This window comes from Panthera leo, chromosome Y (genome assembly GCF_018350215.1).
Source record: "Panthera leo isolate Ple1 chromosome Y, P.leo_Ple1_pat1.1, whole genome shotgun sequence".
Taxonomy (NCBI): Eukaryota; Metazoa; Chordata; class Mammalia; order Carnivora; family Felidae; genus Panthera; species Panthera leo.
The window spans coordinates 8,450,510-8,475,646 of NC_056697.1; the positions used below are offsets into that span (position 1 = coordinate 8,450,510).

General features: G+C 40.9%; 1 protein-coding gene across 15 annotated transcripts in view; it reads left to right on the plus strand.

The window, feature by feature from the left end:
* The window catches only part of LOC122212654 (eukaryotic translation initiation factor 1A, X-chromosomal), a 140,037-nt gene that overhangs the window by 37,032 nt on the left and 77,868 nt on the right, over positions 1 to 25,137 (plus strand). For 8 of the 15 annotated variants that reach the window (XR_006199242.1, XR_006199241.1, XR_006199239.1 and 5 more), the window contains exons 8-9: positions 304 to 362; positions 3,566 to 3,640. Coding sequence is in view for 5 of the 15 variants with exons in the window: in XM_042926597.1 (XP_042782531.1) it covers positions 304 to 362; positions 3,566 to 3,640; positions 4,036 to 4,086 (185 nt within the window). In the remaining 10 variants the exon portion in view is untranslated. Of the gene's footprint in view, positions 1 to 303; positions 363 to 3,565; positions 3,641 to 4,035; positions 6,584 to 25,137 lie in introns of those variants that run through there. The other 7 variants (XR_006199248.1, XR_006199249.1, XM_042926598.1 and 4 more) reach the window with 3 other exon arrangements.

Consider the following 25,137-nt stretch of genomic DNA (forward strand, 5'->3'; position numbering starts at 1 on the left):
GCATTGGATTAGTGGTGTTTGACACGTGAGTTCATTCTTGAGTGCCTCGCCCAATATTGCCAATAAAGTACGATTAGGTCCTGTCGACCTATTTAAAACGTGTTCTATGGCTGCGAAAGCAATGACAGTCTTCCCGGCAGACGCTAAGGTAGGAGTCGTGCACGTCTCTTCTATACTTTTCTGGCAGGAGGAATCATTGAACGATGCTTTGTTCTCGGAATCTGGTAATACCAGGTTTGACCACGTGACACGTTAAATGCATTATTTTTAATGGCAATATAATGCCCATCATTGTCTTTTCAGCCCGAAGCCCAAAGAAGCACTTGAAGCATTGGACGCGCTACAAACCAATGACTGTCTTTGTGAGTATAATTTTATTTGCTCCCTAGTCATAAGTAGTCATAAGTAGGCACAGGCCTAATGTTTGTTACGTTCTAGAAGCAGTGTTCAGTTCATTCCTTATATGGGGCTTTCATCTTGGTTGTAGTATATAGGCTTTTACAAAACTTCCATTGTACTCTCTTTCAAATAGTACCCTAAGAGTGACACCTAGGTGGCTCAGTTTGTTAACTGCCTCACTTCGGCTCAAGTCATAATCTTCCACTTGGTGATTTTGGAGCCTCCTTTGCATTCTGTGTGTCTCTTTTTTGCCCCTCCAGCACTCACACACACATGCTCTCTGTCTCTCAAAAATAAATAAACATTAAAATTTTTTTTAAATAAAAAAAGTACCAAAAAAAAAAAGAAGAAGAAGGAGAAGGAGAAGGAGAAGGAGAAGGAGAAGGAGAAGGAGAAGGAGAAGGAGAAGGAGAAGGAGAAGGAGAAGGAGAAGGAGAAGGAGAAGGAGAAGGAGAAGGAGAAGGAGAAGGAGAAGGAGAAGGAGAAGGAGAAGGAGAAGGAGAAGGAGAAAGAGAAAGAAGGAGAAGAAGAAGAAAAGAAACACAAAAACTGTTGTCATCCGCATTAGAAACTATGGGCTAGAGGGCTTTCTGAGCCTCTGTTACCTTCAAGTTTGACTCTATTCTCTCACCCATAATTTTGCTGAGAATTATGGCATTCCATCATTTACTATCTGCTTATTCACAGACTCATGCACACTAGACATGTATTATACCATAGGATATGCTCAGCTACACTGACCACCACCATTGCTGCCACCATCCCTGTCTTGTTGAGGCTTTTATCTCACTGGGAGAAGAGACAAGTTTACCACATGTGCACAGGTACATGTGCATAGGTGCACATGGTAAGGGTGTCAGGAATGGAGGTGGAGTGATTACAGTTTAAAAAACGGTGACACACCCAAAAAAAGCTCTGTTTCTTCTTTTAAAGTTTTTATTTACTTTTGAGAGAGACAGAGAGCACAAGCAGTGGAGGGTCAGAGAGAAACAGGGAGACACAGAATCCAAAGGAGGCTCCAAGTTCTGAGCTGTCAGCACAGAGGCTGACATGGGGCCTGAACTCACAAATCGAGAGATCATGACCTGACGTGAAGTCAGATGCTTAACTGATTGAGCCACCCAGGTGCCTCGAGCTCCCCACTTTAATTGATTGATTGATTGATTGATGGATTGATTATTAATTAGTTGATTAATTAGTTAATTAATTAATTGAGAGACAGACCAAGCAGCGGAGGGGGAGACAGAGAGGGAGAGAGAGAATCCCAAACAGGCCCCAAGCTACTAGGACAGAGCCTGATGTAGAGCTCTAACTCACAAACCATGAGATGATGACTTGAGCCTAAAGCAAATTGGATGCTTAACTGACTAAGCCACCCAGGCGCCCCTCGAGCTCCCCACTTCAGAGTGGGCTTGCCGGGCCCAGTGGCAACAGAATTAACAAATGCGGTGTAGTTCACATTAAAAAAGGAGTTGAGTGGCAGTACATTCAATTATCACAAGTAAGTAAATTCACTTAGTTGTAAATGAGTTATATTAAAAGTTAAAAGAGCTGCTAAGTTATTGAACCTAAGTTACTGATTTCAAAGTAAAAGCCACAGGACACACAAAAAGGGGAGGCAGTTGGGTGAGGAATCCCCATACCCCAGAGGTAGGTGGTAAGTGATGGTACTTAAACTGAACCTGGAAGGTGGGGCAGCACTTGACAATAAGCTCAGAGTGCCTAGAGGCACAGTACTGCAGGAATCCTACCCAACTAATTAAAAGTTTCTTGGGTCACAAGGGTCTGACAAGGAAGAGATAGACAATACCTACCTGGCACAGTTTGTCTTCAGTGGATATAGTGAGACTAGAGAAGAGTAGTGAAGCCACTCAGAAAGGTTTGGCTTTCTGAGGACAGAGATAATGCAGTTAAAGACAAATGGGGGAAGTTTTGTGAGAATGTGCTAAAATGCGAAGGATTTTAAGCAGGAAGAAATGTGAGTTACTTGTTGGAGATAATATCCAGCCCCACGGGTTAATATGAGAGGCACTTGGTAACTCATCTGATGGATTATTTATTTAGCCTTTTTGGCACCATTTGAACTCCTGGGTAACAGAAATCTGTGTCCCTTGTCATGAGTTTACCAGAGAGAGCACTTTGGAGATCTGAGTAAATGACCTATTTCTGTCAGATTCTGCTTCAAGTGCTACATGTGCAACTGACACATAGTACACTGTTTCCTCAGTTACTACAAAGTGAATGAGTGGGGACTCCTTGCAGAATACTTAGGGTAAACATGCTGGGAACCTGGTACCAGTCTTTTCACAGATAATCATGCAATCAGTGATCATATGTGTTTTAAAAGGAGATTAAAAAAAAAAAAAAAAGTTAAATAGATGCCCTGCAAAGGAAGCTTAAGAACAGTTTCTGTTGAAAAGGATTCCTGTATGAACCTGAGTTTCAGAGATTTTTGAGGGCTAGTTCTTATGAGTGAGACATCTCTCTCTATAACCATGTCTAAGGTTCTAAAGTTCAAGAGTGTACTGTATATACTGTATAGCACCGTGCCTGGAGTAAGTGAGGATTTTACATATACTGGAATCAAGTAGCAAAAGCAAGTATGAAGATTGAGACTGTGCAACTCAGACTATTGCAGTGTGAACTTGACAATACTTGAACTGGTAAACAGTGAAGAAAGGTAGAAGGAAACACATGTATTGATCTAGCAAAGTTCAGAGGTAATGGGCGTCGCTTGTTTTGAATTTAGACTGGAATTGCAAGTGGCTTGTTTTGAACCGAGACTGGAATTGCAAGAGAATACTGGGATGTTTCAGATGGGCTGTGAACACAGCATTAGACATAATTAAGGTGCAGTGGTGTGTTCAGCGTCTGGGAAGGTGGTGGTAGTGCCAGAGGTGCTTGCATAAAGATAAAATGGAGAGTTGGGTTGTGAGCCTGGATTGTAGTGTGAGGTGCACAAAGTGAAATTTCTGTTTGAGGGGACTCCAGATCTTCTTAACAACACAGACCCCTCTATTGGATTAATGAACTCCTGTCATGGATTCCTCTTCCCCACAAGAACTAAAGTCCAGTTTAACTTCTTCTAAACTAAGGCACTTCATCTGCTAAATCTGGGTAATCTTTACCCAGACAGATCAGATAATCTCTTCATTTTCTTTTGCAGACACCTTGTCCATCTGTGGGATCCTGCAACCAAAAGAATGCTCCCCCTCATAATCTTTCCCCAAAACAGATTCAAGTATGCATTCATTGGAGATGAAGTAAACATAGTAGACATAGACTTAAGCATTCTCAATCCAATTTCCACAGACACATTGGGTCTTCCTGGGAGGGGTGAGCAGAAGAGGGAGATAGTTTACATCTCAATGAGGTGAGCTCAGAGAGGTGGTAGAATTCCAGAGTTATGTCCTAGCAGTTTGTGCACCTTTTCTAACTATAGCAATGCGTTGAATACTTTTTAACGGGTTGTGAAAGCCTGGGAGTATTTGGAAGGTGGGGATTCTTGCTTTATCAGGGGTGTTCAGGCCAAAGGGGTGTTGAGGTCTGGACCAGGACTTCTGCAGCATCCAGTCACTTATTTAGTAAAGATCCTTCCATTTTTCCTTTGTCCTTCTTGTTATTGTTACATTCTAGCTCTTTCCTTCTCAAAATCGGAAACCCAGAGGCAGGGCTAATGATGAGTAAGGACACAGAGTAAGTAAATGGAAAATGGGTTACGCTATTGTATGAGAAATCTAGCATGCCTTGGTTGCTTACATGTGTGATGGTTGAGCATTCATTTGTGTGTGTGTGTGTGTGTATGTGTGTGTGTGTGTGTGTGTGTGTGTGTGTGTGTGTGTGTGTGTGTGTGTGTGTGTGCGTGAGCGTGGGGAGGGGTGAAGGAAGGAAGAGCATGCACACACCTGAGTGGTTGCATCTATCTTCTCCTTGGAATCTTGACTGCATTAACTCAAAGAGGTCTCTAATGGCCATTGTACAAGAACATAGGAGCCATAAGTATAGTCACTTCCACTTCTAGCACGTACTAGGACAGGTCCAGGTGTTGGTTGTTTTCATTCAAGCACATCCATCGAGTATTGAGGATTTCCAGCCTAGTAAAATACTATTGTGTTCAGTGCAGCATAGTGTTTTTGCTGCCTAGGCAAAAGCATCTTTGCTTTAGTGATGTACCATCATACCTGTTTCTGATCAGACATCATCAGCATCAGGAAGACAGGAGAGCATTTCTGCTCAGTGTATGACCCCAAGGGCTGTTTTGCTGTTTCACTGTGTCTCACACACACAGCAGAACAGGAAAAAGTGAATAATGGGAGTCAAGACACATGGACTTGGCTGTCCACTTGGGAATTTGGACCAAATTACAGGGATATTTGTCTGGGACCTAGTGGTCCTAGGGTCAGATTTCCTTGTTCTGCTTTGTGGTTGGTTTATTCAGGCATATACAGTCCACCAAAACTTCTATAAGAGTGAATTCGCACATAAGGATATTTCTGAATTGAACGATAATTCATTAGTGTACTCTTTTACAAACAGGATGTTGTTTCCTTATAGAAGAATCATGAAGATCTAAGTAAAAGTCCTGAGTGCCGCGTTCATTAATTATATGACTTTGGCAAAAGTGTGTAACTTCTCTTGAGCCTCCCGTTTTCTTGGTAAATGGTAATAATACACTTTCTCATCAGGGCACTCTAAAGATTCAGTGAGTGTCTTACTAACAGTGCTACCTGGCATTTTCTTGATACAGAATAGACATCCTGCCTCCTGCCCTCCCCACACTTGACAGCATTTTGAGGAAACTTTCAAGGGATTTCCCCTTTTGTAAAGAGAATTCCAATCTTTCTTCTGGTTAGGGAATACCATGTTGGAAAGCAGGATCACCCCTGAAGTATCCATTCCTCTTTTCCCCGTAGTTAAGATCCTGAGGTATTCCTCAGGTATTCCTGTTTCACACATAACCCAGTCACCTTTATAGTATGTACACCAAATGCCATCTAAACATGATCCGCATTCTGTAGGTGACTATCAGTATATTCAGTCAGAAATTGTTTTCACTTTATGTGTTTTACTGATTTGTTTTTCATTTTTCTCCAAGTTTATTTCTTTGGGAGAGAACATGTTAGTATGTCTATAGGCAGACCAAGCATTTTCTCATTCAGGTAATGCCTTGCTTTGTTGGTTTCTCCCTCTCCCCCATCTCCAGACCTTTCTCACTGCTTTGGTAAACCACTTCAATCAAGATCCATTCTCCTTTTGTGCATGGCTCCAGTAAGGAGCTACTTTCTTTTACCTGTGAGAACTAGGATTAGAATCCTGTAAGGTGTTGAGTTGTCCAGCTTGATGGGTCTGTTGTGTCAACTCTGGTGACTGCTCTTCTGGTTTTATAAAGAAGTCACATCTTAAGAGACCACACAGATTAGTAGTCACTGTGAATTTTTCAAAGGGCAGGGATGGAGAGAGAGAAGGAGATATCTGGCGTACTATGTTTACCCACTGGTCCAACCACACTGATCAGCCACCACATAAAAGCCTGTGTCCTGAAAGATATTAAGAAGTAGCAGAAGTTTGAAGTACTTACTTTGGATTTGAGAGCTTGACCTTCTGCCATACGCTGAGACATTTGAGGAAGTGATGTTTGAGCTTGTTTGCTGGTTGATTCTGTGGGCAGACAATTACGGAACTTTCTGTATCACTGTCCTATGTAGCTTGGCTCAAGCCAAGGGTTCAAGGGCACAAGACTGTAGAGTGGACCACTGCAGGCTCCCAGGACCTTGACGATGGCTGAGACCCACTAGGGACCTTTATCACACCAGCATGATATACCTTAGTGGAGAGACAGAACAGTCAAACACCACCAAACCAAACTAAAGCGCAACAACTACAAAAATCAGGAATGGGATGATTTGGGGTCTTGTGAGGAAAATGGATCCTGATAGTTGTAAGACATCCTTTCCCCCTTGAACCTAATGGGAGAACAGGAGGTGGAAGTCTGGATCCAAGTAAGGAATGTGTGAATGCTTTAAGCACTGAGATGCATTGTGGAGCTTTGGTTAAGGGTTCCAGAGCAGACCTTCTCACAGGATGGGGGAAGTCACTTAGAACTAGAGGCACCAAGGAGCGCCTGGGTGGCACAGTTGGTTAAGTGTCTAACACTGACTGAGGTCATGATCTCATGATTCTTGCGTTCTAGCCTTGCATGAGGCTCTGTGCTGACAGCTCAGAGCCTGGAGCCTGCTTCAGATTCTGTGTCTCCCTCTCTGTATCTGCCCGTCCCCTGCTTGCACTCTGTGTGTATGTGGTCTCTCTCTCTCTCTCAAAAATAAACATTAAATAAAGGAATAAGTCACCTCTCTTTAAAGAGAGAGGCGATGCCTTTTCCAGGGGCAGTTTGAAGTGAATAACGGTGACTTTTAGGTAGTTGAAGGGAAATGTATGCTCCCCAAGACTTCAAGTTTGAAGTTGTGGTGGAGAAGTAAATAGATGGTAGTGTTGCTGCCATTCGGAAATGGTTGATCAGTGAGAAGATGTGCAAAGGGTACAAGTAGAACACAGATTTATAGATACAGAGAACAAGCTGGCGGTTGATAGAAGGGAAGGGGTGAGGGTTAAGTAAAAAGCTGAAGGAGATTAAGAGGCACAGACTTCCAGTTATAAAATAAATTAAGTCTCAGGGATGAAAAATACAGCATAGGGAAAGTAGTCAGTAATATTGTATGGTGACAAATGGGGACTGCGAATGGGGTGAGCATTGAGTAGTAATATGTATGTCAACTGTACTTCCATTTAAAACAGTAAGTAAAAATTTAAAATTTAAAAGATAATGAAAACAAGGGTAGATGTAAAATAAATGTTTTGGTGTATTTGTTTTTGCTGTTTTCCTTGTCCTTACTCTCAGCAGGAGCTGCTACCCTTATATGACTATTGACAAGTTTCCCAAGTCAGCTGAGACTACATCATGAAAGTGACGTAAGGAAACAATGGAAAGTGGCAGGCGGGATCAGAGTGTTAAACAGATATCCCATTATTGAGGTCATAGTCTGGTGGTTATACCTGCCTAGCCTGGAATATTCAGAACTGATGAGTTAGGGTGGAAAGAGGGCAGGATTAGCTTTCACTAGAGGTATTTTAGAGTCACCTAAAATATGATGAATAAGATGGGGATGTCACATCTTAAAAATATGCAATGTGAGAAATATGCACACTGGCTCAGTCAACGGAAGGATTCAGAGACTTGGAGCACAGTGAAGGGGGGGCTTTAATCAATGTTCTTGCAAGAGCAGGTGTCTGATGGATAGGCACACTCAGGGCAGTTACAGAAGGCAGTTTATTTCATGTACAGGTTGCTCCCCTGTTTTTCTCATTGTCTGAGTACTACAGATGTTACAGCCTTACCTGGCCATTGCCTATGTCCACGTAAGGTAAAAAGTAGTCTGACTGGACATTTCCTAAGGTGACGAAGAGACTTCAGTTCTTTGGTGCATGCTCATTGCAAGCCTACAAAAAATAAGCCCAGGAAACGGAGAGGGGAAGAAGAACCGGGAAGTGAAGTGTCTAAGGGTTTGGCACTCCATTATGGGGCGGGGGAGGTTCATACATATTTGTAAACCTACTGTTAACTAGACAGTACAGCTTTTATTTGGTGTTTCTGAAAATGAATCATCTATCTTGTGACATGCAGGACACACTGGGATTGGAGAATGGATTCAGAGGACAAAAAGATCTTGCATCATGAAGTTGGATTTGCAGAGCTGGAGAGGCCCAGATTTTATTCTGATTAGGGGAGGTCATTGTGAGAGGATCTCAGCAACTGGATACAGCCATTTTAGTACTAGAATCTGGAATGTCATTAGTATGGAACAGGGCTCCAGGGCTGAAAATTCCTGCTAGTAGTATAGCAGTAAGTTTGTCAAAACAATACTGGATTAGTAACTGGTTAGTGTGTAGAAGTGATGTGGTAGGTACTTTGAAAGACTGGGAATGCAATGATGGCAAAGAGGAGAGATAGGTCCTCACGAGTAGATAGTGGCTGGCATCTTACATTGTCAGGGGCTTACTGATGATTGGTTAAAAGTTAAGTGTAAGTGGCTCTTCTAGGTAGGGCAGGGAAACGTGGACAGGTTTTTTCCAGGCTGTCCCCACTGGTTGCTAAGTCTACCTCACGTAGTACCTTATTCCCTGTAGTTTGTTCCCTGGGTCTCCAGGAGAATGTAGGAAAAATTTATTTTCCCTGTCTCTGTATTCCTCCGCAGCTCTGTGACGTTATTTACTGTGCACTGAAACAAACCTAGATTCTTGGCCTGCTGCTCTGTGGCTTATGTAGTCTATAAAACCATCAAAAATTTCCACTTTGAGTAGAGGACAAAGAGAAGGATAGACTTCCATATTCATATCATTCACTCATTCATAGGTACTGACCCTGTCCTTGGACAGCTGAGAAAACATATCCCTGCTTTGTACCATTTGTCTCCTTAAGGCATATCTGCTTGGATGTGGGGTAGACCTCAAAAACCTCTTTCCAGTAGCCTGGGCAATCTGTGTCTGTGTACCTCAGTAGACTCTGTGTTTTCATGTACATAAATACAGTAATACCATAACTTGAATATTTTCATGTCCTGGTACTCTAATCAGTGTTTCAAGGACAGCACACCTAGTACCACCATTATGTAAAACGTATCAGGTGGCATATCCATTCCTGTAGTCATCTGTGCTTGCACTTAGTCTGCTTTACTTTTTTTTTTTTTTTGCTCCTACTGCTGTACTCAGATCCACCCAAACTCATCTCTTGGGCCCTGAACTCTCAAAGCACTTCTTTCCTGTGCCTTCCTACAGCAGTCAGTAAAGAGAAGCTTTATTCATTTGCCGTGTGTGTGTGTGTGTGTGTGTGTGTGTGTGTGTGTGTGTGTGTTTCATACATGCATGTGTGGACTTGGAATTCTCATGTTTTGCCATTTAGTACCAAACAGAAGTCTGGAATTACTGAACTTGTTAATTTGGGAGTGGATGCACTTTAGCAAGGTAGAAGGAAAGGATGATGTGTTTCCCTTTGGAAAGAAAAGTGCTCAGTCAGCCTAATTGTTTTAATTGCTGTATTTGCACAGTGCATATAGGTGTGCCTTTAATTTTTGCATTGGTGTAGGACTCTGAATTCTATAAGGGTTAAAAAAATTTTTTTGATACTTATTTTTGAGAGAGAGAGACAGGGACAGAGTGTGAGCGGGGGAGGTGCAGACAGGAAGGTTGACACAGAATCTGAAGCAGGCTCCAGGCTCTGAGCTTTCAGCACAGAGCCCGACATGGGGCTCCCACTCAAGGGCCTCAAGATCATGACCTGAGTTGAAGTCAGATGCTCAACCACCTGAGCCACCCAGGTGACCCGAATTCTGTAAGGTTTTTAATTTGTTGGTCCGGTAGGTAGCTCTGACCAGGAAGCTAGGCAGTTTTTATGTCTGTGCTTATCTGAGTGTCCCCAGGAAACTTGGAGATGATCACGATTTTTATTTTAATGATGATAGATGTGGGCCTGGGAAAGGGGTTAGTAGAGTAAACAAACTAAATACGAACTGAAGATAATGGCTGGATAGGTGTTGTAGTCGTGGACTTTCAGCTGGGTCAGTGCTTTCTCATCCTATGAACTAGGTGGAAGCCAAGCTTCAGCACTGTACACAAATGGCCTGGGAATTGCGAGGCTTGTAAAGCCCAGAGTTACCGTAATTGATTGAGCTAGTGAAGCTTAAATTCTACAGGTGTGGAAAGGGAAAGGGAGTGGTCATGCCTTCCCGGGCTGTGGGTATGTATTAAATAGACTCGTATTTGTGTAGCACCTTGCACAGGGTTAGATCTGCAACAGTGGAAATAATTGACACTTAATTGTTTTGTCAAGTCCTTTGTGATCATTTAACTCATCCTGCCCTCTTATCAGCTCTGTCAGGTGTAGGAATATGCTATAATTACTCCCATTTCACAGGGGATGCATCACCTCACATCTAAGGTGGAGGGGACAGTATTTGAACTCAGCACTTTCTTGTACCACAGAGAGCTCAAGCTTAAGTTAACTTTGCTTAACATGCTCTTCTTTACCCACTTCCTGTGCATACCAGAAGCAATGCTAGTCGCAAGCAGGTAAACCTCACTCACTCCTTCCAGCCTAAAGAGAAAGGGGGGAGTGGAAGACTTATAGAGGGAATGTGGGAACTGATAAAAAGAGTAGCTCCTGGAGTCCATTTAGTGTGCACCATTAGGAGGTTTTCTAGTTTGGCTCTTGGTCCCTGTTCATACTTTACATTTACCCAAAATGTTGTCCTGAGACTCCTATGAGGTTTACAGTAACTTTCACATTTCGATAAGCTGATTAAAGTAGCAACTTTGGAAGGGGAACCCACTTAGTCACTTTTATTTTTTTTAATTTTTATTTATTTCTATTTATTCACTTTATCATTTTTAGGAGGTGATAGATACTCTGTGGGGAACCCGAGTTACGTGCGATGGGTGTTGTTCTACACAAATGTATTATACTTATTTGAACTAGCATAGTGTACCATTTGAAACCCCCAAAAAATCTCTTCTGGAGCATAGTAGGGCTTGGATAACCATTGGAGTGATTATTCATGTACTTGGTATGAGGCATTTTGAACAGCCCACAATCCTACATGATATTTGAATACCATCCTGTCTTGATGCTTACAGCTTTGCAGTGCAGGCTAAAGTTTGTGGTTGTGGTGACTCCACCTTTGGTCTTCTTTTTCAATGTTATCTTTTGCTATTCATTTCTTTTCTGGTTCCATACAAATTTTAGCATTGTTTGTTCCTAAAAGAAAGTAGCTCTGTGAAGAAAGCTGCTATTATCTCAATGTGTAGATTGCTTTGGGTAGTGTCAACATTTTAACAGCTTGTGGTCTTCCAGTGCATGGACCGCTTTTCCATTTCTTTGTGTCTTCTTCAGTTTCTTTCATAAGCTTTGTGTAGTTTTCAGCATACAGATCTTTTACCTCTTTGGTTAGGTTTATTCCTATTTTATGGTTTCTAATATAATTATAAACAACGTAATTATAAACAGGATCAATTCCTTGGTAATTCTTTCTGTTGTTTCATTATTGATGTATAGAAATGCAACTAATTTCTATACGTTGATTTTTGTACCCTGCGGCTTTGCTGGATTCATGTTATCAGTTCTAGCAGCTTTTTGGTGGGGTCTTTCAGGCTTTCCATGTAGAGTATTATGTCATCTAGGAAAAAAAGCAAATCTAGAAATGTGTAATCAAAGAAGTCTCATCTGAGGAAGTGAATTCTTGATTCCGATCTACCATGCTTAGAGCCAAACTGGGTGGACATTCAGTAGTTTCTTTTGTGACAGTAGAAACTTTTGTGACCTTGTTGCATGCCTAGTTATATTTTTACCTACCAGACATTTGTCTCCTCAACTTATGGGCAAAACCATTCATTTGTGGGCAGATACACATCCATTTGTGGAAACAAAAGCACAAATGCATAACTGTGCACTCAAATGTAGCATCCTACACACATACACACACACACACACACACACACACACACACACACACACACACACACCCCTACTTATCATTGAGTCACCTTCACCTCCCAGCAAGTTCAAGACTCTTGCTCGCTCTTCCCCTGGCCAAAGAGGTTGGCATGGCGGATACATTTTCAGTTCCTAATTGTATATAAAGCCAGACATGTTGGGTGCAATGTTCTATTTATGTTCAGTAGCCTAGTTTATCAGTTGTTTTCTTGTACTCTTCTGTTTTGCTGCAGCTTGTTTTATCTGCTTATTCTATCAATTCCAGATCACTTCCAATTTATCTGTTAAATTCTCCTTCAAGGAATTCAGTTTGGGCCATTTCTCCTTGTATATTTGCTAGTTTCACACTTAACTACTTTGTGACTGTTAAGACATGCAAATTAAAAGTACTATATCTCCCATGAATTTTATCCTTTTGTTTAGTATTCACATAGTGTTTTTAAGTTCGTTTTCACTTTTATGGTATCTGTAGGTCATAGCTAAATGGTGATAAACCTGAGCTATATTTGTGTTTTCAATACACTATACTTCTGGCTTTTTGTGTTGCCCATTTAAAGTTGATGTAATCTGTTGATGCATGTTACTTTTCAGTGGTGCTTTCTACTTGTCCATGCTTTTGAGTACAGTTTTTTTCCCCTGCCGCATTTCACATCTTTTGGATTGGCTAGTTTTTTTAATGATGCTGTCTTTTATTTCTCTTTCCTTAGTGAATTTAAGCCATTTCTCACTGTTATTTTAATGGTTACTGTTGAAATTACAGCATGAATATTGAAATCACCAAAGGTCAGAAGTACTTAGCTTTTTTGTCCTTTTCTAGGGAAGAAGAAGGGCTTGAGAATTCCACACTCCTCTCCCTTATACCCTATTGGCAAATGGCAGGTTTCTGGCCTTATTTTGGAAGATTATGTATTTATAATTATGATTTAGGACTTGGATTTTACCTGTATTAGACCTTTTCACTTAGTCTGACTCATCTACTCTTCTGTTTTTGTGATTGTTGTTTGTTTGTTTGTTTGTTTTGTTTTGCTTTGCTTTCCATGGTGAGTTCTCAGCAGTTTCTTCTCAGTAGCTTCCATTTCTAATTTTCTTTTCAACTTGAGTGTGTAAATAAATACATCCCTTAAACCCATTCCACTTGGTTCTTAATTTCATTCATTGCCTTATTTATTTTCTGAAAGATATTTTTATGATTGTTTTTCACATCTACTTGGTCACTTCTGCAAGATTCTTTTTGTCCTTGAAGATATCTTTTCACTAGTTTCGAGTTCTGAGGTCTGTGTGAGCCTGACTGTTGTAGGTAGTTTTCCTCTCCCACTCCTTCTCCGTCTCCTTCTCTCTCTCCCTCTCAAAATTTCTTTCTTTCTTTTCTTTCTTTCTTTCTTTCTTTTCTTTCTTTCTTTCTTTCTTTCTTTCTTTCTTTTTCTTTCTTTCTTTCTTTCTTTCTTTCTTTCTTTCTTTGAGAGAGAGAGAGGGTGCAAGTGAACAAGGGACAGAGAGAGACAGAATCTCAAAAGGGGGAGACAGAGAGAGAGAGAGAGAGAGAGAGAGAGAGAGAGAGAGAGAGAGAGAGAGAGAGGAGAGCGAGAGAAATGGGTCTCCCCCAGGACTCATGTTTTACCTGAGTGGTGCTCTTGCTCACCCAGTGTGGGAACTGAGCTCACCAGAAGTGGGGCTTGAGGTCACCTGGAGTGGGGCTGCAGGTCATCCAAAGCAGGACTGGAGGTCATCTGAAGTGAGGCCTGTGCTCATTCAAAGTGAGGCTCGAGGTCACCCAAAGTGGGGCTTGACTTACCTGATGTGGGACTCAACTCAGGAACTGTGAGATTGTGACCTGAGCCAAAGTCAGACTTAACAACTAAGCCCCCCACTACCCGGTGAGTCTGTATTGTGTTGTGCACTGTATGTAAAAATATGGTTTCTTTAAGAATGCCATGAAGGAGAAGATGATCCTGCCTTCCTTTTTAAGTCATGTTGCATTTCATTTGAATGGTGTCTGAGGTGTCTCTTGGTTGACACTTGGGGTTCCCTGTGCTGGCCTGGCAGTGTAGAATCATTAGGTTTTAAGTCCTTAGGAAGACAGGTTGGCTTTTGGCTGAGGTACTTGTGACAGGACAGCCCTTTGGGGCCCCGCTGGTTGTGGGCAGGGTCAGTCTCCTATTAGATTCACCTTTACCAGTACCCTTACCCTTGGTATTTGGCTTCTGTTCCTGTATTACTGGACGGTCACTTTGTGTGCTCTGAGTTCTTTTTTCCCATTTTGAATCTGGAATTTCCTTGCTATTTTCTAAGCTTTAAGACCTTTTAGGAGTTTTTTTTAAAGAAATACTTTATACATTTTTTATGGTCGTATTCAAAAACAGGGAGGTTGTTTTGAGATGGCCTTTGCCCATCATTGCTGCAGATTGTAAATTGGAGGATGTTTGAACTGATGTGTCTCTCTATGCTTATTCTCTTTTGTTGAATGGACATTCTCTCTAATCCCATTGTGTTTGATGTGGGAGAATAGGAATTTTTCCTTGGCTGGAGGATGTATACAGGTCCTCTGGGGAATGGGTACTCTGGTTTATTTGGCAAAACTGTTTTTCAGGCCAGTGTTTATATATGTAAGCCAGTAACTAGTAGGGCCACTTAATGTCTTGTTGAGGTAGAAGCAAATATGGCCATCTCCTGGTAGACTGGATATGTATGTTCTGACTCCTTATTTTCCTGACGGCTGTCTTACAGTCAGTCATAGAGAGTAGAGCTCACACATTTAAATATTTTTAAAATGGTGACTCTTGTGCAGACTCGACTTCAGCCTACATTTATTGATTCCTAGTGGGCATCGTTCTGAACATTATAGTCTTATTGTTGGAAGTTGACACAACTTGACAGAATTAGTGTTTTCTTCAAGTAATGTCATCAATCTATATATAGCCTTCTTCACTTTACATCTGTTGTGACAAGCAGATGCAGGGAAGGTACTGTTATCTAGAGTATGAGATTTGTTTCCAGTAACTTAGCCATATTTTATTTCCCTATACATATTACATCTATAGTGTTCCCTCTCAAGGTGCCTGGAAAACAAACAAAAACTTTGTATACCTTTTAAATGACAGGAACTGTGAGGCATTTCTTCTACTTTTCACAAGCACTACTTTTACAAGTAGGCTTTGCCGTTCTTTTTTTCTTTTTTTTCCTGTTGAATGCAAACCACTAAACTTTAATTGACATTCACTAATGCCTTTTTGTGGGGTTTCAAACCCTGCCTGTGAAGTTGTGGGGGTTGGGAGAGTTGTCGTCTCCTTAAGTAGCTAGATCAAGCCTAGCATTTTTTACTGAGAAGATGCTTTTCTCCAGACCTTCCTTACTGCTGCATTACTGTCCAAGTATCACAAAGTTTTTTCTATATTTTTCCTTAGTGGCTCCCACAAGAAACTGAAGGGTGGGCCTGTTACACTGATGTAAAAAAGAAATTAATACCTTTTAAAGGCTATCATGAAATATTCTAGCTTTATTTAATTTATTTTATTTTATTTTATTTCATTTCATTTTATTTTATTTTATTATTTTATTTCATTTTATTTTATTTTATTTCATTTCATTTCATTTCATTTCATTTCATTTCATTTCATTTTACTTTTTTAAGTAGTATTTATTTTCAAATTGGCTAACATACAGTGTGTACAGTGTGCTCTTGGTTTTGGGGTTAGATTCCCGTGGTTCATCTCTTACATACAATACTCAGTGCTCATCCCAACAAGTGCCCTCCTCAATGCCCCTAACCCACTTTCTCCTCCCTCCCGCAACCCCCCCATCCACCCTCAGTTTGTTCTCTGTATTTAAGTCCCTTATGATGTGCCTCCCTCCCTGCCTGTTGTAACTATATATATTTCCCCCGTGGTCTTCTGTTAAGTTTCTCAAGAGCCACATATGAGTGAAAACATATGATATCTGTCTTTCTCTGACTGAATTTTTTCACTCAGCATAATACCTTCCAGTTCCAATCGTGTTGGTGCAAATGGCATTATTTCATTCTTTCTCATTGCCAAGTAGCATTCCATTGTGTATATAAACCACATCTTCTTTATCCATCCTTCAGTTGGTGGACATTTAGGCTCTTTCCATAATTTGGCAATTGTTGAAAGCACTACTGTAAACATTGGGGTACATGTGCCCCTATGCATCAGCACTCCTGTGTCCTTTGGGCAGATTCCTAGTAGTGCTATTGGTGGGTCATAGGGTAGTTCTATTTTTAATTTTTGAGGAACCCCCACACTGTTTTCCAGAGCAGCTGCACCAGTTTGCATTCCCACCAATAGTGCAAGAGGGTTCCTGTTTCTCCACATCCTCACCGGCATCTGTTGTTGCCTGAGTTGTTAATTTTAGTCACTCTGACTGGTGTGAGGTGGTATTTCAATATGATTTTGATTTGTATTTCTCTGAACATGAGTTCTGAGTCTGGTGGCCATCTGGATGTGTTCATGTGTCTGGTGGCCATCTGGATGTCTTCTTTGGAAAAGTGTCTATTCATGTCTTCTGCCCATTTCTTCACTGGATTATTTGTTTTCGGGTGTTGGTTGGTAAGTTCTTTAGAGATTTTGGATACTAACCCTTTATCTGATATGTCATTTGTAAATATCTTTTCCCATTCTGTCGGTTGCCTTTTAGTTTTGTTGATTGTTTCCTTTGCAGTGCAGAACCTTTTTATCTTGATGAGGTCACAATAGTTCATTTTTGCTTTTAATGTCCTTGCCTTTGGAGATGTGTAGAGTAAGAAATTACTGCGGCTGAGGTCAAAGAGGTTGTTGCCTGCTTTCTCCTCTAGGGTTTTGATGGTTTCCTGTCTCACATTTAGATCTTTCATCCATTTTGAGTTTATTTTTGTATATGGTGTAAGAAAGTGGTCTAGTGTCATTCTGCATGTTGCTGTCCAGTTCTTGCAGCACCATTCGTTAATATGTAATTTTTCATATCTTTTTTTTCCATTGGATCCTCTCTCCTGCTTTGTCAAAGATTACTTGGCCCTACATTTGTGGGTCCAATTCTGGGTTCTCTGTTCTATTCCATTGGTCCTATGTGTCTGTTTTTGTGCCAATACCATACTGTCTTGATGATTACAGCTTTGTAGTAGGGGCTAAAGTCTAGAGTTGTGATGCCTCCTGCTTTGGTTTTCTTTTTCAATATTACTTTGACTGTTCGGGGTCTTGTGTGGTTCCACGCAAATTTTAGGATTGTTTGTTCTAGCTTTGAGTAGAATGCCGGTGCAATTTTGATTGGGATTGCACTGAATGTGTAGATTGCTTTGGGCTGGAATTGACAATTTAACAATATTTATTCTTCCAATCCATGTGCATGGAATGTTTTCCATTTCTTTGTGTCTTCTTCAGTTTCCTTCATAAGTTTTGTAAGGTTGTCAGCATACAGATCTTTTATATATTTGGTTAGGTTTATTCCTAGGTATTTTGTGGTTCTTGGGGCAATTGTAAATGGGATTGATTTCTTGAATTCTCTTTCTGTTGCTTCATTATTGGTGTATAGTAATACAACTGATTTTTATACATTGGTTTTGTACCCTATGGCTTTGCCAAATTCATGTATCAGTACTAGCAGCCTTTTCGTGGAGTCTGTCGGGTTTTCCACCTGCAGTGTCCTGTCATCTGCAAAAAGTTACAGTTTGACTTATTCTTTGCCAATTTTGATGTGTTTTATTTCTTTATTTCTTTTCTTTTTCTTTCTTTCTTTTTTTTTTTTTTTTTTTTTTGTCTTATTGCTGATGCTGGGACTTCCAACACTATGTTAAACAATGTTGGTGAGAGTGGACATCCCTGTCGTGTTCCTGATCTCAGGGTGAAAGCTCTCAGTTTTTCCTCATTGAGGATATTAGCTGTGGGCTTTTCATATATAGCTTTTATGAACATAGTTTAAGTATGTTCCTTCTATCCCAGCTCTTTCTTGAGGGTTTTTATTAAGAAAGATGCTATATTTTGTCAAATGCTTTTCCTGCATCTATTGACAGGATGATATGATTCTTATCCTTACTTTCACTAATGTGATGTACCACATTGATTGATTTTCCAATATTGAACCAGCCCTGCAGCCCGGGAATGAATCCCACTTTGATCATGGTGAATAATTCTTTTTATATGCTGTTGAATTCGATTTGCTAGTATCTTGTTGAGAATTTTTGCATCCATGTGCATCAAGGATATTGGCCTGTAATTCTCCTTTTTAGTGGGGTCTCTGTCTGGTTTGACAATCAGGGTAATGCTGGCTTCATAGAATGAGTTTGGAAGTTTTCCCTCCATTTCTATTTTTGGGAACAGCTTGAGAAGGTTAGGTATTAACTGCTTTAAATGTCTGCTGGAATTCCCCTGGGCAGCCATCTGACCCAGGACTCTTATTTGTTGGGAGATTTTTGATAACTGATACCATTCCTTCACTAGTTATGGGTCTGTTCAAACTTTCTATTTGTTCCCGTTTGAGTTTTGGTAGTGTGTGGGTGTCTAGGTATTTGTCCATTTCTTCCAGGTTGTCCAGTTTGTTGGCATATAATTTTTCATAGTATTCTCTGATAATTGCTTATATTTCTGAGGGATTGGTTGTGATAAATCCATTTTAATTTGCAGTTGTATCTATTTGGTTCTTCTCTTTCTTTTCTTTTTGAGAAGTCTGGCTAGGGTTTTATCAGTTTTGTTTATTTTTTCAAAAAACCAGCTCCTAGTTTCATTGATCTGTTCTACTGTTTGTTTTTGTTTTTGTTTTTTTTTGATTCTGTGTTATTTATTTCTTCTCTTGTCTTTATTCTTTCTCTTCTTCTTCTGGCCTTGGGTTTCTTTTTTGTTCTGCTTCTTGTTCCTTTAGGTGTGCTGTTAGATTTTGTATTTGGGTTTTTTTCTTGTATCTTGAGATAGACCTGGATTGCAATGAGTTTTCCCCTTAGGATTGACTTTGCTGCATCCCAAAGGGTTTGGACTGTTGTGTTTTCATTTTCATTTGGTTCCATATATTTTTTTGTTTTTTCTCTAATTGCCAGGTTGACCAATTCATTCTTCAGTAGGATATTCTTTTACCTCCATGCATTTGGAGGTTTTCCAAACCTTTTCCTGTGGTTGATTTCAAGTTTCATAGCATTGTGATCCGAAAGTGTGCACGGTATGATCTCAATTCTTTTATATTTACTGAGGGCTGTTTTGTGACCCAGTATGTGATCTGTCTTGGACGATGTTCCATTTGCACTCAAGAAGAATGTGTGTTCTGCTGTTTTTTCGATGAAAAGTTCTGAACATACCTGTCAAATCCATCTCGTCCAGTGTATCATTCAGGGCCATTGTTTCTTTATTGATTCTCTGTCTAGATGATCTGTCCATTGCTGTAAGTGGAGGAGTAAAGCCCCATTCGATTACCACATTCTTACCAATAAGATTGCTTATGTTTGTGATTTATTGTGTTATGTATTTGGGTGCCTCCACATTGAATGCATAGACATTTATAATTGTTAGCTCCTCCTGATAGATAGACCCTATAATTATGGCATAATGCCCTTCTTCATCTCTTACAGCCTTTAGTTTAAAATCTAATTTGTCTGATTTAACTTTGACTACTGTACCTTTCTTTTGACTTCCAGTAGCATGATAGATAGCTCTCCATGCCCTCACTTTCAATCTGAAGGTGTCCTCAGGTCTGAAATGTGTCTCTTGTAGACAGCAAATAGATGGGTCTTTTTTTTTTTTTTTTTTAAATATATTCTGATACCCTATATCTTTAGATTGGATCATTTAGTCCATTTACATACAGAGTGATTATTGAAAGTTAAGAATTTAGTGTCATTGTGTTATCTGTAGGTTTCATACTTGTGGTGATGTCTCTGGTCCTTTGTGGTCTTTGCAACATTTCACTCACAGAGTCCCCCTAGGATCTCTGGTAGGTAGGGTTGGTTTGTTGGTGATGAACTCCTTCAGTTTTTGTTTGTTTGGGGAATCTTTATGTCTCCTTCTATGCTGAATGAGAGGCTTGCTGGATAAAGGATTCTTGGCTGCATATTTTTCCTATTCAGCACATTGAGTATTTCCTGCCAATCCCTTCTGGCCTGCCATTTTCAGTAGATAGGTCTGCCACCACCCTTGTTTGTCTACTAGGTTAAGGCCCGTTTATCCCTAGCTGCTTCCAGAATTCTCTCTTTATCTTTGTATTTTGCCAGCTTCACTATATTTCATGGAGAATATTGATTCCTGCTACGTCTGAAGGAAGTTGTGTGCGCATCCTGGATTTCATTGTCTGTCTCCTTCTCCAGATTGGGGAAGTTCTCGGCTATGATTTGTTCAAGTGCACCTTCTTCCCCTGTCTCTCTCTCTTCGTTTTCTCGGTTTCATCTCCTCCCATGATTTTATCTTCTATTTCACTTAATCTCCCCTCTGCCTCTTCAGTCCTCACTGTCACCCTGTCTAGTTTATTTTGCACCTCATTTACATCATTTTTTAATTCATCAAGAGTATTTTGTGGTTCCTTGGTCTCTGCAGCAATAGATTCTCTGCTGTCCTGTGTGCTTTTTTCAAGCGCAGCGATTAATCTTATGACTATTATTCTAAATTCTTGTTCAGTTATATTGCTTATATCTGTTTTGATCAATTCTTTACCTGTCATTTCTTCCCAGAATTTCTTTTGAGGAGAATTCTTCTGTTTCATTATTTTGGCTAGTTTTCTGTTCATTAAGGGTTTTAAAAGCTTGTTATGTGTCTGCTGCACCTGTGAGCACTGCTGTATTCAAGAGGGGTCGTATACTGTCCAGGTTGTGGCCCTTCAGGAGGTGTTTTTTGGAGAGCTGTTAAGTGCTCTCTGTTGTTGTGACTCTGGTTGCTTTATCTCCCTACTCATAATGATGTTTTGGACCCCCCACCAGGCTTTGATTTCTTCATTGATGTACCCCTGGAAAAGGAAACGAACAAAGAGAACTTAAAAAAAAAAAAAAACACCCAAAACACCAGTTCTAGCCAATCTTTGGGGTGGGGGTGGTGTTGGTAGAAGAGGCCTTACCCATACAAAGAGAAATGAGAGGCAGGGAAAAAAGAAAAGAAAAGAAAAGAAAATTGAGCAGGCAGAGAAACTCTAGGGCTTAATCCAGAGAGAGAGAGAAGAAAATAAAGAAGCACATGTAGAATAGGCATAAGAGAATAGATTAAATATGTCTGCCGAAACATACCAACAATAATCAGACTGGAGGTGGGAAGAAATAAGACGGAGAAAAGGAAGAAAAAAATTCATGTATAATAAGAAATGTCCAAAAATTAAATCAGGAAATGCAAAACCATTGGGTGCCTTGGAACTGGTGGCAGTGCTGGTCTGGAGGAGGGGCTGTCTGGTTGGTCAATGCCAATCCTGCTCTGGTAGATGATGCAGTTACCAGGCACGGAGGTGTGTGGTTCGGTGTCGGTGGGTCTCGCCTCCACTGTGGGCAGCCACTGTCTGTTCCCTGAAGCCCCACCTTATCGGTGATGGGGAGAAAAAGGATGACACCCCAGTCTCTCCTCCACGGCGTGAGTGTCCCAAACCAGTCTGTTAGGCCGTCCTTGCAGTGCCGTGTGCGTGAACCAGGCTGTTTGTCCTGCTCTGCCAACTCCCATACCTCCCTGGCGTTCAGCTGGGATTTAAACACTGATGTCTTAAGGGGTGCCCCTCCACACACGTGGGTTCCAGGGAAGAGCCACTCTGCATTGCCTCAGTGCTCTGTGCGGTTTGTCCCACTCCGCTGACTCCCACATCTCCTTGGTACTTGACTGGGACTTAAACCTTGATGTCTTAAAGGGTCCCCCTGCATGCGCCCCAGTTCCAAGGAAGCGCCAGTCTGTGCCACTGATATATTGCCTCTGGCTGGCGGGTGCAGGCAGTCATTTTCCTTTGAACGGTTATAAACCTTCTTCCCACCGCACTCCAAGAAGGGGATTGCTTTCTCCCACTCCAGACTGAGTCTCTGAACTAGGTAGGGAGGCTGAGACTGAATCCCCTTCTCCCCACGTGCACAAAAGGGCAGCTGGCCCCAGGCCAGAGAAAGCCCCACGGTTAGAAATTGGATCTTTGCCCGTCCTGGTCGGTGGTCTTTCTCTTGCTCAGGTGCAGTCTTACACTTTCCCAGCCTCTCTTCCTCTTCCTTTTGTCTCTCTGCAGAAGGGGATCCCTCCCATCCATGGCTACACAGACCATTTTATCTCTCCCAGTTCATAGTCATGTATCTATCCCTGCCAGGTCCCTGGAAATGTCTTTGTCACTCTGTAGCCCGGACTCTTGGAATTCAAAGTCCTTTGCCCTCAACACTGCTGTGTTTGAGGGATGAGGGAACTTCAAGTCTTCCTGCTTCTCAGCCATGTTGGATCCACCTCCTGTTCTTAGCTTTTAGATATTCTTTGGGCACCTTAGTTCTCCTGACTTACTTGAGCATGAGGAGTTATCCATACCATATGGAAAAAATGTAATACAAGAACTTTTATAAAATCAGTTACATAATGTATCATCAATTGGTATTTCTTTGATTTTCAGTAGTCTTGCCAGTGGGAGGCGAAAACCTTCCATCCTTTTTATTTCTGTGGCCTCTCTCATACCAGAACTCACATAGGTTCAGCCAGCCTTGGATTTCTGTTGCCATCTGCATTTTGCATCAGTTGATGTCTTTGTGTTAGAATATCAGTGCATTATATTTTCCTTCCATTTTAGAGTCTCATTCTTAAAATCTTTAGATTGAATTGTCCCCCCCCCCCTTCCCCCATAGCCATCATTTTCCCAGGGATTGATTGACAAGTGTATTATGTTTGTATCTTACTCCAATGGTACACAATTTCCAACTTGTTCTGGAGTCTCTTACGTTACTAGACTTTTTTTTTTTTTTTTTGGTTAATTAAAAGGGACTTCTAACTTGGTATCGTGTGTCTATTTATAAAAGGGCATGCATATGGGTTTGTGGCTGACACTTTATTGGTGATGATTTTGGGAGAGGGGGCGTTTCTTAAAAGCATGCTCGTTCTGTGCTAAATAAAACATTAATGTATTAGTTTGTCTCCTGGGCAACGTGGCCTGTGCCGTAGACTGCGCATTTACGTTGTTACTGTGCTCTACCCAGTTTTTTTGAATGGATTAGAATTATGCTCCCCCATCTTTATATTTTCCTAGTGAACTCTGTTTGTTAATTTAAAATGACCCATACCCATTTTGTCTTTCTTTTTCTCTAGGCACTGTGTGTATAATGACTGGCGGGTTCAAAGTTGGTCATTTTGGTGTAATCACCAACCTAAAGACATGCTGGTCATTTAGTACAGCACATAGAAAAGATGCCAGTAGCAATACCTTTGCCACCAAAATTTCCAACATTTTTGCCATTGGTAGAGTAAGATCTTTAATATTTTCATTCCCTTTTAAGAAGGCCCAATGTAAAATGTAAAATGGCTGTGCATCCACTTACAGGTTTTTGTTTTACTTGTTTTTTGGTTTTTCGGTTTTTCTTTGTTTCTTCCTGTGTTAAGGTTCAGAGTGCACAAACTCTGTCTTTACAGTGGCTGGCCAGAAAGAAAGCTAGATGTGTAGAACACATACTTTTTCAGGTGGTTTATGTGAGAAACCAGGAGTGTCAAACAACAGATAAAGTTAAATTTAGTCTTGTTCCTTTTCCAGCACTCCCATCACTGGAATTGACTTGAGCCACAGTAAGAGTTCTAATCCTGATTGTGCTATGCTTCCTTCCTTCCTTTACTTTTATGATCCTGGTAAGTTTGTTTATCTATGCGAGGCTCCAGTGTGTACCTTAACAGTGAATGGAACTGACAGTTGATGGAAGGACTGTATGCGAGATGATCAGTGAGGTTGAGGACATGTAGAAAACATGTGCTACTATTTAGTTTTGCTCAGTTTCCTCCCTCAAACTGAACTTGCTTTGATGCCTTTGAGACTCTTTCTGTGAGTGAACCCTTCTGTCATGTCGAGTCATGTGGTATGCCCACATGGGAGGATTACCGCATATGGCACTTGAAAATGAAACTATGATCCTTTTTTAGCATTGAGAAAGTCCTCTAAGTATCTGCTAGATCTCTCTCTCGCCTGAATGGTTGTCAGCCCTTCCCTATCAGGAAGAAAAGGGCAAGGGAGAAGAATAAAAATAAAAGCTTTCTATCAAGCTATGTAACCTTGTACAGCATTATGTTTTCACGTGTGTAACATGGTAGCCTTTAGGCTTTTGGAGTTTTGGCTTTGAGGGAGGGCTTGTGGAACTAAGTACAATACTGCTGCTCCTTTTTCACTTTGTCACTAGCCACCTTCACAAGCAAGCCATTTATCTCCTCTTAACATCTTGGTGTCAGTCTTCAATGACAGTTGTGGGTTGGGGGAATGAGTGAATGCCTGTGAAAACCCGGTAAAACTGATGATAGGGAGTACATAGTTCTCAGTTTTGAACTGTAACATTCCAAGACTGGTGGTCTTGTCTTTTGCAGCACTGTTAGTGCCTCTCAAAAACACAACCACCGCCTACTGCCCCCCCAACTCCACAGAAAAACCAGTACTCATACAGTTAGACTAGCAGAGGGAAGACTTACATAGTCAGCAGTCTAGCAGTTGGAAGTTGGGAAGGGCTATGAGAGAAGCATTATTTTCCAAGTAACATATGTATAATGATAATTCTGTTTTCCTCAGATTGTTGTTTCATGGCATTTCATCAGGTGGTCATTAGGTGTGTTTGCATGGGTTTTGTGGATTTTAGGGGAAAAGAATGTTTCCCTTCTTCTTCCCTCTTCCTATTACCACCTATTCCTCGTCACTTTATTTATTCATTTATTTTACCTCCTCCTCTGTTGTAATAAATCTCCTCTAGGTAATAAATCTTGAATTTCCCTGTACAGGAAAGGGTATCCAAGTTACTTTTGCTGAAGACAGACTCATAAACAGCTGATAGAATACTGGCTAACTGCAGGAGGGTCGCTGCTTCTTGCACCAGAAAACACTCAATTCTGACTTCCTTATGAATTGTGGAGTTTATGGGACTTTGAATTCTCATCATGCTGTTGGCAACATTTTAAGAACTTTAGGAATTCCATCTGGACTTCTTCTGACCCTGTGGGAAATAAATTTTCTCTTTTTCCTTCTTTCCCTTCCTAGTTATGTACTCTTAACCATATCCATAGGCATAGGCTACACAACAACATTGCAAAACTCAGTGCAAAAACTCAGTACAAAAACTGACATGT